The following is a 15,581-nucleotide window of genomic DNA, read 5'->3' as shown; positions in this document are numbered from 1 at the left end:
ACACCACTCGTGTGTAGTCTGTTTGTCAAAGCTGAATCCCGTGCCCACCTGGCCAGAATCCCTTGTCCTGCAGAACAGGGACCCCGTGAGAAATCCTGGTCCGTGGCACTAGAAATCACATTACCATATTTTTACAACTTCCTATATGTCCAAAGGAAATAATAATTATACATTTAAACTGGGCCAACATTGTGGCATATGCAGAGATGACCAGATCTCTTTGAGTTTGAGGCCAGCCTAGTCTACATAATAAGTTCCAGGCCAGTCAAGACTACAAGTGAGACCCTACCTCCACACTGTAATAACAACAATACTAACAGGCAGCTGAGTATTAGCCTAATTACCCTGACTTCACCAGTGAGGAGCTTAGAGTCCCCTACCAATACTTACTGTTCTGTTCCGGAGAGACTGAAGACCTAATTTATCCGTCATCTCACTGATGGCCATAGCATTTGGCAAGTCCTGTTTGTTTGCAAAAAGCAGCAACACTGCGTCCTGCAGCTCATCTTCCAGAAGCTGGAGATATAGGCTAAACTGTTAGCAGTTATCCATCAAAAATCAAACAACTATGCACAACAATCTTCCTACATATACATTCTATTTAACATTAAACAAGCTATAGAACACCAATTCAATTTCTCTATGTAAATTTTTAAGTACTCTTATAAATCTCATATCCTTCAGTTTGAGCAAATAATGATTTACCTTTAAGAAAAGAAACCGTTTTTGCGTTTGTTACTGTTTCTCCCCTAGACTAGCCTCAAAATTGAGATTTTGCTCTTTCCCCCGAGAATCACAGGCCTGGGCTGTCATTCCTGCAGCACAACTGTTTAAAGCCAATCATCCTCCATTCTATGGTGTTTATCACCATTCAGCCCTCATGATTACCCACTCAGGTTCAGAACTGACAAGGACAAAAATAGGTATCAAAATATGTATCCCATGATCATAGGCACCTAAGTAGTGAGTTTATTTAGGTAGGATTTCTTTTTTGGACTCCTATCTTTTCCAGTGCAAGAAGTGTACCAAGAACAGATAAACATAGCTATGATACATTGTGTAATGTGCATATAACATGCTATGTGGAAGACTCTAGTCTTAAATGATTACTACACATACATGAAATCTAAAATAAGTGACTGTTATACAGGAACCAAGGGTACAGAAGGCTTTCCTGTGCATTCTTTTGTTAAATAGTATAGTTTCCCAAGTTTATTTCCACCTCTAAAATGTGTAACCATTGACAATTCTCAAAACTACACACCTTGAAAATGATCAACTTAAAGTCTATACTTACCATTTTCTGCAGCACAGCTGCTCCTTCCTGGATTCTTTCACGATCATTGCTATCTACCACAAAAATGAGACCCTAGGGAAAATTTTTTTCCAATAAATTAAAACAGCCACACAATATAAAATACCCAGCAAAACAGTATCCAGAGTTCTTTAGTTAGACATGGGGTAGAAAATATGCTCTTGTGTCCTGGCCAGTTTTATCTTAAGTCATCAGAGGGGAAGAAACCAAGTGAGAAAAGGCTTCCCACCAGGAGATGCAGCTGTAGGGCACTTTCTTCATTAGCTACTGACACAGAAGGGCCCAGCCCATAGTAGGTAGTACTGTCCCCAGGCTGGTGGTTCTGAGTTGCTGTAATCATAGTGTTTCAGCACAGCAGCAGTAACCATAACCAAGACAGAGGGTTTATAGAGTTTTTAAAAGTCTCTAACATGGGGCTAACAAGATAGTTCAGCAAGTAAAGTTGCATAATAACCTGAGTTTGATCCCCAGAACCCACATGGTGAGAGGAAAGAGTAGATTCCTCCCAACAATGCAAATTGTGTCTCAGTGGTACCCCACGGACAGACAGATAGACACACACACAGAGAGACACACACACGGGGGAGGGGGAGAGAGAGAGAGGATTTTAAATTAAAAAGAAAAAAGTTTCTGTTCAAGTTAATTTATGGTAGCTGATGCAAACTGACAAGAGGGAACCTCCGTAAGGTAAGGCTATAGGGGGCTGGAGATGGCTCAGCAGTTAAGAGCACTGACTGCTCTTCCAGAGGTTCTGAATTTAATTCCCAGCAACCACATGGTGGCTCACAACCATCTATTACTGGGATCTGATGCCCTCTTTTTGTATACAGGTGTGCGTGCAAATAGAGTACACATGCATAAAATAAATATTTAACAAAACAAAACAAACAAACAAAAACAAAGATCAGGCTATAGGCAGGACTGTGGGGCATTTTCTTAACTAGTGATTGATGTATGAAGCCCCAAGCCCAATTGTGGATGGTGCCATCCATGGGCTGGTGGTCTTGAGTTCTATGAGAAAGCAGGCTGAGCAACCAAAAGAGCAAACCAGTTAATAGCAACCTTCCATCAGCTCCTGCATCTAGGTTCCTGTCCTCATTTCTTTTGATGATAAACCATGACATGGGAGCCAAAGCCAAATGAACCTTTTCCTCCCCAGATTGCTTTGATCATGGTGTTTCATCACAGCAACAATAACCCTAACTAAGTCATTCCTGTTAAAATAAAAACCAAATAAGCAACAGAAAGATAAGCTCAAGGCTAATATATTGAAAACTAACTTAAGCACCATGTGATTTTAACCTATCAACCTTACTTCAAATCCAAAAAACCCCAACAAAACAAAAAAACCACAAAACACACATGTGTGTACAGACACACACACACAGGCAAAGCACAAAAAATCATATTAACCAATGACTATCTTTGTCCATGCTAAGAGAAACAACTGTAACCCTTTTCTCTTCCCTACCATATTTAAAGTAGCAGAAGAGCTACAAGTCTTGGAGTGCAGGGCAGAGAGTAGAATGCTTGCCTAGTCTGCAAGCAGCTCTGGGTTTGAGCTCTTACACAGAGCAAAACTGGGTGTGGTGTTGCACTCCTCTGTAACTGAAACATTCAGGCAATAGAGGCAGGAGAACACAAGGACTATCAGCTACAGTGACTTCCAGGGTGCTATAAACTATGTGAGACCCAGTCTCAAAAGTGAAGAAAATGAACAAACAGAGACAATGGTGAAGACAAAAGGAAAATAAACAAAGGACCCTCCAAAATTATGAGTGACGCTGACTTATGTATGCAGTAAAAGGCATGTACAAAGTGTGAAACAGAGGTCTAACACACCTTGTTTCTTGTTTTTTAAAATAAATTGGAGAATTGGAGAATGGTACTAATGTGTTGTTTTCAGGTGTGTGGTAATAAGAATAACTTCCTGATAGTTTAATCATCTTTAAGAAAAAGTATTTCACCGGGCGGTGGTGGCACACGCCTATAATCGCAGCACTTGGGAGGCAGAGGCAGGCGGATTTCTGAGTTCAAGGCCAGCTTGGTCTACAGAGTGAGTTCTAGGACAGCCTGGGCTACACAGAGGAACCCTGTCTCGAAAAACCAAAAAGAAAAAGTATTTCATTAGTAACACACAAAAAAAGAACTGTTTCTATATAATTTTTTTCTCTATTTTTTTTGAGATTAAAATATAATTACATTATTTCTCCTCTTCCCTTTTCTCCCTCCAACATCTCCATGTACCCCCAAACCCTCTGCTCTCTTCCAAATTCATGGCCTCCTTTTCTCTGTTGTTAATGTGTCTATTTCTAAATACATCAACATAACCTGTTCAGTCAATAGTTTTCATATACTTCATCATAGGAACAAAAAAAATCTTGCTCTAAAATGTAGCCTTCTAACTCTCTAATTGGAGGAAACAAGCCCTAAGCAAGTCTCTCATAAAAAATTCAAGGTTTACAAAGTCAAAGACATTCGTAACAAAAAGATGGCAGTAAGAATTTTGAAGATATCTGCAATTACAATTTTATCCAACAAAAGAAGTGGCATTAGAAAACAACTGATTCAAGACCTTTTTGAAAATTTTCAAACTGCACAGTATACGAAATTCTCAGTTAATGAAACAGTAGTTAAACTTCATCTCTGTTAAAAGTATGTACCTTATATTTAAGTGTTTGGTTAAATATTCTTCCACAACTCTAACCCCTACAGAATTTATTTAATTAATTAATTGTATTTTTTAATGGGTATGTGTATGTACCCACAGACAGGTGTCAGATCCCCCTGAAACTGAAGTTACATGTTGTGCAACACCATTGGGTGCTGGAAAGCACACCCAGGCCTCTGTGAGAACTCGCACTTAACTGCTGAGCCGTCTTTCCAGCCCCAAGCTCATTCTCTAACATTACATTTTCATTTTTTTTCTAAATGTAAATAATGTTATCAATTCCAAGTAATATTAGTATGAAGAAGATTTTAAGAATAAATTCTAAGTTCATTCCTGTAATAGCCTAGGAACAACAGTATGGAAAAGCTAGGCTTCTAAAAATAAATTCATTTGTTAAGAAAAGATTACTTAAAAAGCCAAACAAATTGGGGGCAGTACAGGTGGTTCAGTAGTTCAAAGCACTAGTAAAGGACCTAGGTCAGCTCCTAGCACCCACTCAGCAGTTCACAACCATCCATAATTCCAGCTCCAGGATATTCAGGATATCTTCTGGTTCTGCAGGCACCAGACATGTATGTAGTACGCATACATATATGTAGGCAAAAAACCACATACACACAAAATTAAAATGAACCTTTTTTAAAATGCAAATAATTATTTAGAAAAGCAAAAGAACTGTAATTATTTAATGAGGGGATAGGAATTTACCACAATAGGCAATTAGCTGTGTTTAAATGTTAAGAGTGTGAAGAACTGGTTAAGAATACAAAAAAATGCCAGCTAAAATAGCTTAGCTGTAATTACACTAGCAGGCAAGAGCTCCCTAGGATGAAGAATGCTCTGTCAAGGGATAAATCTATTCTCAAATTCATGATTGACATGTCTTACAAAGCATTATAAACAAATACGGGGATAATACCACTGTTTTAAGGTTTAAAAATCAGCAAGATTTACACTATGCCTAATTTGGTTTAAAAAATATACTCCTTAAAATAAATATCTACAACCTACCTTAAAACAATTGAAGGTGTAACATGTCGTAAATGAGTACTGGTTAAATATATAACCATATTTAATAACTGACACTGCACTAGTTACACATGAATTGTGTTTGTTAGCTTCTATTTCCAATCAAGTTTTTAAAGCCTTTACTTTTGCAAAAATCTGTTTTCTATCCAAAGCCATGTGAATGAACACTCTTGTTTTTCAGTAATAAATTATGCCACATATTTGATATTCATACTTATTAAGACATACTACTCAAGCCAGGATTGTTGCAGCCACTCAACAAGTGTGTTCACTACTACCAGGCAACAATATACCTAAGGAGAATAAGCACAACACTGCAAAGCTTAAACACCCCAAGTGCTCAATATACTACTTCAAAACATTCTCAACTCTGGTAGTAAAGAAAACCTAATGTGTAACCCTCATACAGTGGGAGAAACACAAGAACTGAGACCACATTAACAACAAGGAACTCCTCAATCGTTTCTTTTTAAAGATAGATTCTCCCATGCAGCCTTAGCTGAACTGAACTTGCTCTGTCGAATAGGCTGGACTCAAGCTTACACAGTCCCTTCTTACCAAGTGCTACAATTACAGGTCTGTGCCACTGCAGCCCAGCTACAACTCCTCGATCTTGAAGCACTTCTAAGTTCCAGTTTCCTCACATTTAGAAACCCCTGCACACTGCTGCATGTCTGCAATACCAATGCTCAGGAGAGAGAAAAAACAAAAATGAAACCACAAGAACAGGAGAACTAGAATAGTTGTTCTCACCAGAAAATAATTTTGTCCCTGGGGAGTTTTTGGCAAGTGTGCAAGCATTTGTAGTCGTCACAACTTGACTGGGAAGGTGAGCTGTTACTAGCATTTAATAGGCAGACACTAAGAATACTGTTCGTCGCCCAAAAGAGGCATCCCCACAGTTCAATAATGTCAATAGAGCTGCTGTTTTAATAACTCAAACTAGCAAAACCAAGACCACAAAAGAACTTGTTAGAAGTATAAAATCTAAGAAGCTTGTCCCACTGAATTGATCTGAAATTTAAACCAATACTCAGGTGATTGGTATGCACACTCAAGTGCTACAACACTAAGACTGCTTGGCTTACATGACCAAGGTTCTGACCTATGATTGGACACTGGAGATTTTTCAAAACTCCCCCAGTGATCCAAAATGGAGCCAAATTTGACCACTTCTAATCTACATAGTCAGTAAGATCTTTTTTCATGCCAACATATCCTATTAAAACTAGCCTTAAAAGTTAACAGATTGTATTAATCAAGTTCTACCTCTGTCTTATTAGAGCCACTGTGATAAATACCTTAATCTCAAAATTAAGGTTAAAATAAAAAGAACTACTGATAAAATAATTCATTCTTTTTAGTTTTTTTGCTCATCTGTATTTTGGGATTTTTTTGGTGGGGAGGGCTCAAGATAGGATTTCTGTGTGGCCCTGTCTATCCTCAAACTTAGAAATCCACCTGCCTCTGCCCCTGCCTCCAAGGGCTGAAATAAAGATATGTGCCACCACACCAGGCCTGAAAACTCATTCTTGAGAACTCATTCACTTCCATTCAAAAATCTTACTAGAGCAGCTAGTTCTTCCTCACTAGGTAACTGAATTTTCAAAGGCACGAGGCAGAGGATACTAAAGAATGAGACTGGTGATGAGAAGAATGTAAACTCTGAGTAACACTCAGTATAAAATCTATAAACTAAAGTTACAAATATATGGCATTTCTCACCTGGGTATTCTGGAAGTAATGCCTCCACAGAGGCCTAATTTTATCTTGACCACCAACATCCCATACTGTGAAACAAATGTTCTTATATTCTACTGTTTCCACATTAAAACCTGTAAGAAAAAAAACAAAATGACCATTGTGCATAATAAAGTATCACAAAAATAAACCCCTTTAATGTGGAATTCTATTAGATTAGCTTGTTAAGTTTTACCAATATCATCTCTAAGATTAAAATTTCTCACTCTATAAAGTCATCTATAAATGTTCTTACCAATGGTAGGAATGGTGGTGACTATTTCCCCTAATTTGAGTTTATACAGAATTGTCGTCTTGCCAGCAGCATCCAATCCAACTAGAAGAAAACACCATAGATTCAAAATCTGATCATACATATACACAAGGAAGTAATTAAACAATTTAGTTTCAAAGCAAGAGTTAACTGCTTGATACATAAGTGAGTTAAATGTAATTTTTCTCATTTCTGCCCGCCCCTCCAAATCAACACTTCCTGCAACCCTTTCCATTTTTCTCTTTAGACCTACAGACCAATGATTTTCTATCTGTGCTGCAACACCTTTGGGGGATGGAGTCAAACAGCCCTTTCACAGACCATCTGCATAGCAGATGTTTACATTACAATTCATAACAGTAGCAAGATTACAGCTATAAAGTAGCAATGAAAATATTATGATTGGGGAGTCACCACAACATGAGGAACTGTATTAAAAGGTCTCAGCATTAGAAAGGTTGAGAACCACTCTTATAGACAGAGAAATAGAGGCAGACTAGAGTTCGTACCTCTCGACACTGCGCCACCGACTGGCTGAATGCCTTTGTTTGGAGAAAGGGTCTTTTCTGTATCCCAGAGGGGCCTCAAACTCATTATGTGGCTGAGGATGCCCTTTAACTCTTGATATTCCTGCCTCTATATTCCTGAACATTAGTGCTAGGATTATAGGCAAGTTAAGTGCCTGTTAAGAATGGAAGAAGCCAAGATAGTACACCAACTATGCTACATCTCCAGACCAAAAATTAATCCTTTGTTTAGTATTTAGCAGTATATTTTGAACAAATGCTCTTCATGCTAGAGATATGACTTAGTAGTTAACAGTAAATACTAGTTCAGTTCCTGGCACCCACTATCAGAGGGCTCACAGTGCCTGTAAGTCCAGCTCTAAAGAATCTAATGCCTTCTTCTGGCCCGGACAGGTACAATACTCATGTGTACAACCAACATATGGACACACATATACACAGTTAAAACTTAAGTGTGAAATCTTTCCTTTAAAAAGTTCTTAATGTTGGGGCTGGAGATGGTTCAGTGGTTAAGAGCAATGACTGCTCTTCTGAAGGTCACGAGTTCAAATCCCAGCAACCACATGGTGGCTCACAACCATCTGTAATGAGATATGACGTCCTCTTCTGGGGTGTCTGAAGACAGCTACATTGTACTTATATATAATAAATAAATATATCTTTAAAAAAATTTTTTTAAAACTTCTTAATGCTAAGGAGTAACTATGTCCTAGTCTCCTGATAAGACTACTTTTGCCACTACCTAAATCTGTATCAACATAAAATATGTATAAATAAGATTCAAAGTCTTGATTTGGGTTATGAAAATGGTTGTATCATATTATTCTCTAATTCTTAGTTTTGTTGCCTTGTTTTCTGAACCAGGATCTCATGTAGTCCAGCCTGACCTCAAATTCATATTGTACCAAAGCTGGCTGGGATATCTTGATCCTTCTGACATTGCCTCTGAAGTGCTAAAATTACAGGCATGTACTAAATTATGTCTCTGTTCTTAATCCATGACACAGTTAAGTGGGGGGAATACGCTCATTTATGGGGTATAGCAGAAGGTGTTCTATAAACCTCTATTATAGTAGTAGTGAAGAACAAATTAAATGTTTTCAAGTATAATTCTCAAAACCTACATCTTTTGTATACTAAAGCTCTCATAAATAAAAGGTCAATTTTGAATTTTAATTTAATTTTGAATTTTAATTTAATTTTTGAATTTTGAATTTAATTTTGCTTTGTTCTATGAGACAGGGTTTCTCTGTGTAGCACTGGCTGTCCTAGAACTCAGAGACTGCCTGCCTCTGCTTCCTGAGTGCTGGGATTAAAGGCGTGTGCCCCAACACTTGGCTCTACTTTTTTTTTTCCTTTTAAAGAATATCTCATTTGGCTGCAGGCACTTATTTTATCCCAGAATTTAAAAAAATTTATAACTAAATCAACTGAGTACTAGTTTAGGCAAAACCACCTACTTAATGTTTAACTCAACACCTTAACACCTGAAAACAATGATAACAGGTACATAATAGTGAAATGGTTGAATTACAAGTTATGATCACTATTTTCAAGTCTAAATTGGATGTAAAAAAATAATCAGAACCCAGAATTACCTAATAAGAGGATTTATAAAATGGAGCATCCATCCACTCTAGTTTAAAGCCTCATATATTAGTACAATTTTATTACTTATTAGTATAGTTTTTAAACGACCAAATAGAGGCTCCTTCCCAGTACTCAGGAGGTAGAACAGAAGCTGAAGGTCATCCTTAGCTACATAGTGAGTAGGCCAGCCTCAGCTACATAATTACATAAGATCCTGTCTCAAAGAACTTGCAAGATGGCTCAGTAAATAGAGACATTTCATCCCCAGAAACATTCTCACCAAGATCAAAGAAAATAGGTTTAAATTAGCAACTAACTCCTCTACAAATACATTAGTAATTTCAGAAAAAAAATTTAAGTATTTATTTGCCAAAAGTACACCTTTTCATAGACCTCTAGGATACAGACAGACCTACCTTACAATTCAGAGCTACTGCTTCCTTCCTTTCTTTCTTTCTTTCTTTCTTTTCTTTTCTTTTCTTTTTTCTTTTTTTTGGTTTTTCAAGACAAGGTTTTTCTGTATAGCCGTGGTTGTCCTGGAACTCACTCTGTAGACCAGGCTGGCCTCAAACTCAGAAATCCGCCTGCCTCTGCCTCCCAAGTGCTGGGATTAAAGGCGTGCGCCACTACTGCCTGGCTAGAGCTACTGCTTTCTAACTCTGGCTACCTGAGTAATCTAAGATAAAAGCCAGTTGTCCCTGAATTTAAATTTAGCATTATTCAAATGAGTAAACTTTCCTTATAAGTACCTAGTGCATCATTTCTGTTGGTCAACTGTCTAGAAGATGTTAAATTCAATATATTGTATTGGCTATTTATTTGTTAGTGTTTGAAGCACAGTATCCTCCTGTTTCAGACTCCTTGGTGCTGGATTACTGACAAACACCATAATGCTACCCCTGGCTAGGCTTATTTTTAATTATGGTTAACTATTAGCCACATCTTCCAACATCTCAAATTAATCTTGGGGCCGGGCGGTGGTGGTGCACGCCTTTGATCCCAGCACTTGGGAGGCAGAGGCAGGTGGATTTCTGAGTTCGAGGCCAGCCTGGTCACAGCCAGGGATATACAGAGAAACTCTGACTGGAAAAAACAAAACAAAACAAAAAAAAAACAAACAAACAAAAAAAAACAAAAAAACTCAAATTAATCTTGGGAGATCAGCTATTACATAAATTAAGTTTTCATTTCCACAGTAGTTAGGTTCTGGCAAATTGCCTTTCTTCTTTTTAAAGATTTATTATGTACACAGTGTTCTGCTTGCATTTATGCCTACATGCCAGAAGAGGGCTCCAGATCTCATTATAGATGGTTATGAACCACCTAGGAATTGAACTCAGAACCTCTGAAAAAGTGGCCAGGGCTCTTCACCTCTGAGCCATCTCTCCAGTCCTAATTACTGTTTCTTTATACACTTCTAAACAATAATCTAGGACTACTGATGTAGCTCAATTGTTATGTAGAGACCCTGATTTTGATCCCCAGAACCAAAAAAAAAAAAAAAGAGTATGAGAAGCCAATGACTTAAGGAGGCATATTTAACACTAATAAAGAAAATAAGAGCCCGCTAATGAAAGAGAGGAAAACAAAACAAAACAATCATTTAGGGCTAGGCTAGGCTAGCCTTAGGTTCCATTCTCAAAACCATACCACAAAGTAAACACACACGCACGCACGCACGCACGCACACACGCGCGCGCGCGCGCACGCACACACACACACACACAAGAGCACATGTGCATACATACAACCATTCATTCACTAGAATTCCCAATATTCAAATGGGGAAGATATCATAAAAGTGATTATTAACGACAAGGTCAATCACTCATAAACCCACAAAGACAAAAACCAATACTCAAAAATGTAGGAATTACCAGACTTCCAAACCACTGTGTTCCCAGTTCACGCACAGAACCGACATTTATACTTCCTCTGATGAGTTACTATAAAAGTTGACTTTGTGACTAGAGTGCTTTTAAACAAGGAAAACTGAGTACTTCTAAATTATAGTGTAAAATAAGAACAGCAAACCAAAGGCATTTATCCCAGGGCTGTCTTTCAGCTCTAAACCTAAAACACTAAACCTGTCGGTTTACTGTCTTTGTTCTTTCAAACTAATTTTATCCATCTGGGCTGGATAATAATAAAATTAGAACGTCAATTTTTAGAAATGTTTTTTTAAACCAGATAGTTCTAAAGCACCTTAATTGAACTATTAAAATAACATCGTTTAAAAAGTGCTTGTTGGTAACAGGTTTTTTTTTTTTTTTTTTTTTTTGGTTTTTCCAGACAGGGTTTCTCTGTGTAGCCCTGGCTGTCCTGGAACTCACTCTGTTGACCAGGCTATCCTTGAACTCAGAAATCCGCCTGCTTCTGCCTCCCAAGTGCTGGGACTAAAGGCGTACGCCACCACCGCCCGGCTGGTAACAGGTTTTATTGCCCAGCAGAAACCATTGAATTGGGCACAAGCAGTTGGCAGGCAGGGAGGTGGTTATCTGTGAGTTTGAGACCAGCCTGGTCTACATAGTTACATAGTGAGTTCCAGACGGCCAGGGCTATGTAGAGACCCCCTGCTGCCATAAAACAACAACAACAAAAAGAATAGCAAACCTGAGTGAGTAAATACTTAAATAAGAGTAAACCTAAACCATGACTTCTATCCTCCATAACAGCAACTAGCTGAATGCTTGTTGTCTACTTCCATTGTCTACGTTTCTCAAACATAGTAAAGTGCTTAAATCATTCCAGTCTTTTCCCTCCATCCCTTTGGCCATCATAAGACTCTGACAACGAAAACCAGAATTCATTTACAATAAATTCTTTATTTTTCAGTAATACAATCCTGCACTGGCTAATCTCTAAGAAACCCATTTATCACAGTGCAAAGTCCTCCCTTTGACTTCAGCCTTTTTCGCACTGCCAATTTCTAACCACTTAAAGCTTAAATAACACGTCCGCCCTCCTAAAATAATTGTCCTTTTCATAAAGGCTATCTGCAAAACTATGAAAGAAAACATTTTCACTTAGCTTTGTGAATGAATCACGAACAATTGTTTTTATGAATTGTAAAGAAGCTGAACAAACGAACAATAACCAACTTGCACAGCCATGCTCTCTGCAATACTACAGAAACTGAAGCGCTCCGTGGGAGTGGATGCTCAAAATAATCCTTTTCTCCTCGCACTCAACAAGTGTCAATATTCAGTGTTCTCGGGGCTTTTTAAAAGGCATCATTCAGGTCCTGGCAACTCAGCTGTGAGGTAGACTGCTGTACTAAAGAGAGATCACTTTACAATGCCCAAGCGAATGGCCTCCACTGGGCAATAAAACCTGTCACAGAGATGCAGTTTTTTAAACAAACTATTTTTTTAGTAGCTTAATTAAGGTGCGTTAGTAGTATCCGGTTAAAAGCAGATTTCGTTTCTAAAAGCTTCTGGATTTTATTATTATCCGGGCCAGATAAAATTAGTTTGAAAGAGCAAAGAAAGATAGCAAACCAAACAGGTTTAGAACTGAAAGACAGCCATGGGATAACTTCCATTTCCACAGAATAGGCTTCATAATCAAGAGAAAACAAAGTCGAATCCAGAGCAAAGCAAAGTTTAGGAAAATGAGCTCAAAAGACTCCGGACTTTTTTTCCGAACCTTGGGTGCTCCTTCGCCACAGTGGGCCTGGTCACTTCCTGCCCCAGGCGGTTCCTAGCCCCGGTCACATACCAATGGTGTGTGCACAGGGCGTACACGACCAAGAAAGGGGGAGGAGGAAGGCTGGAAAAGGCCAGCTTCACTCTCGACCGCTGCCCATCGCCAGGAAAGTGAGGTGGAAGAATGCACCCCCTTAGAATGAGCTCCGCCAGTGTGAACTAACCCTACATCTCCGCTCAATCTCCTCGGGCTCTCAATTAGATCAGGAAGAGAAGGGCACGCACAACGAGGAAATCTGGCCCAACTCTCTGACTCAGCCTCTGTGGCAAACAAATCCCTCGCCCCTCGCCCCCATTGTTCCCCCGAAGGATGCTTCTTGACCGCCCTCCCCCACCGCAGCCGAGGCGGCTGGGTCCGGGGCCACCGGCGTAGACATATGGCTTTCCCCAGTCCCGGCCCCTCACTCACCCATCAAAATGCGCATCTGCTTCTTGCCGAAGAGGCGCGAGAAGAGTGAGGAGATGGTGAGGCCCATAGCGGTGGTGGCACTTGACGGTCAGAAAGAAGGGGTCTGGGGCGTTCTCGGGCCTTCACGGTTCCGGCTCACAACCGAGTGGGCGGAAGAGAAAACGCTCAAGACCCGTCTCGCAGGCCGGAGTCTCGGCGAAGCCGCGGCTCACGACGTAGCGGGACCAGGACCTGCTCGGCGACTGATGCGGTGGCTCCGGCGCAGCGTTAAGTGTTCGGCTGTGCCACGTCACACGGCGGCCGCGGAGACTCAGGCGGCGGCCCGCCCGCTCCAACGCGGACAGAATCGCGTCAGCGCTGCCCCACCCCCCTGCGTCGCGGACGCCGCCCGTGCCACGGCGCCTGCGCGCAGAGGGCCTGCGCCCGCTACGCCGACGTGAGACCCACCGGACGTGGAGCCCAGCGAAGACGGTTGGCACAGCCTTCCGGAAGGACAGGCAGGCTCCCATGAGCCCTTGCTGCATCTCGTCCAATGGGGTTCGAGGTGAGTGGCTTCCGCCCGGATGGATAGTAGTAGTCGTCCAAGGTTCCAGGCAGGCGAGAAGTGCAATGTGGGCTGAGTAGTGACGTTCTTGCTGACCTTTGGGTGACTTCTTCCTTCCCGGGAGCCTCGGGGTTTCCTACTCCCACAAATGCAATCGAACCTTGCAAGCGACCAATAGGTTTGTCACAATGAAGGAACGGAGATGGACCCTGTTTTAAACAATAAAGATTTTCCAGGCTGGGTAGGGACATGCGCTGAGACGGACTTCATGTGACGCATCCTTAGTAGCTCGCTGCTCACCGCAAGCTGGGATAGGAGATCCAAAGACAACCCGCACAACAAAGGAAAGTCTTTACTTGTATAGACTTATTTTTATTCATTTTAAAAATACCTATAGATATCTAAAGTATCCCTCTAAGGGTAAAGGTGTCTCTAATTTTTGCAGTTAAATGAAAGTATTAGATAGTAAATAAGGCGTGGCTGATCTTCACAGAGGCAGATTCTGACACTAGCTTCTACAGAGATAATTAAAAACAGACCTGCTGGCAGAGTAAAGGTGGAAAACTCCTAGGCACGACGCCAAGAATCACAAGATGCAAATGCTCTGATGGTTTTCCATCCGCTTCCAGTACTGAGGATGGAACCCAGGATTTCAAGCATGCTAAAGTTAAGAGCATTCTGCCACTGTGGACAGTCTTCCTTTTGAGATGACAAGCTGTTCTCGAATTTGTGATCCTCCTACATCACCCTCCAGAGTGGCCCGGTTTCTAGGCTTGTACACCACACCCAGTAGAGTACTAATTCTTTGAGAGATCAACCTTGACTGTCCTATTCATTATTATTCCCAGAATAATAATGAAAGATTTACTACCGTTTTACTGGTTACAAAATAAGATAGTTTGTTTTTTTGTTTTTTGTTTTAAAAAGCAAATTCTCTTAAGAATGTCACCACTTCCCACCTAACAACCCCTACAACTATTGCCGAAGTTTACTATCAGTAGTATCCGAAATCCTTCCTTTCCTAGTTAGTGTTCACCAGCTCAGTTCCCTAGTTCTTAGGTTCAACGTGTGATGACTTATCTTCATAAATAACTCTTCCTATTTAAGAGCATTGACTGCTCTTCCAAAGGTCCTGAGTTCAAATCCCAGCAACCACATGGTGGCTCGCAACCATTCGTAACGAGATCTGATGCCCTTTTCTGGGATGTCAAAGACAGCTACAGTGTACTTACATATAATAAATAAATAAATAAATCTGAAAAGGAAAAGAAAATAGATTTCTAAGGATATAGATCAGTTAATGAAAGTCTTATCATAAAAGCTTCAGGTTCATTCATCCCTGCAGAGGCCAGCCTGGAGTACATGAGACTGACTCTAAAACAAAATACAAATTTCTGCCGTCTGTGATAGGGCATATTTGTAATCCCAGCTATTAGCAAATAGAAAGTGGAGGATCAGGAAGACAAGGTCATCATAGCCTGAACTCTATGAGAACCCAGCAATAATACAGTTTCTCACTGTGTGTATATGTTTGTATGCAAGCATGTGGATACAGCACAGGAATTTAAAATAGAATTCTGTAGTCATTAGCAGTTACCTGATTAACTATGGAGGAAGGAAACCTTTCCAGGGAATGGAGAAACCTATATTGAAAGTAAAAAAAAAAAAAAAAAAAAAAAAAAAAAAAAAAAAAAAAAAAAAAAAAAAATCACTTTACTGAGATATAACTTCATCCACTGATTTACCAATTTTAAGTGTACAATTTAATAATGCAT

General features: G+C 39.9%; 1 protein-coding gene across 1 annotated transcript in view; it reads right to left on the bottom strand.

The window, feature by feature from the left end:
* The window catches only part of Arf4 (ADP ribosylation factor 4), a 17,428-nt gene extending 3,818 nt beyond the window's left edge, over positions 1-13,610 (bottom strand). Inside the window, exons 1-5 of the mRNA XM_031360963.1 lie at positions 13,263-13,610; positions 7,012-7,092; positions 6,741-6,850; positions 1,298-1,369; positions 391-516 (exon numbers count right to left, since the gene is read on the bottom strand). Coding sequence (XP_031216823.1) covers positions 391-516; positions 1,298-1,369; positions 6,741-6,850; positions 7,012-7,092; positions 13,263-13,329 — 456 coding nt within the window. The 5' untranslated portion in view covers positions 13,330-13,610. The remainder of the gene's footprint in view (positions 1-390; positions 517-1,297; positions 1,370-6,740; positions 6,851-7,011; positions 7,093-13,262) is intronic.
* Positions 13,611-15,581: the final 1,971 nt, after the last annotated feature.

Source organism: Mastomys coucha, unplaced genomic scaffold (genome assembly GCF_008632895.1).
Source record: "Mastomys coucha isolate ucsf_1 unplaced genomic scaffold, UCSF_Mcou_1 pScaffold9, whole genome shotgun sequence".
In the NCBI taxonomy this organism is placed as follows: Eukaryota; Metazoa; Chordata; class Mammalia; order Rodentia; family Muridae; genus Mastomys; species Mastomys coucha.
The sequence above is the reverse complement of the archived record's forward strand: the minus strand, read 5'-3'. Positions and strand labels throughout refer to the sequence as shown.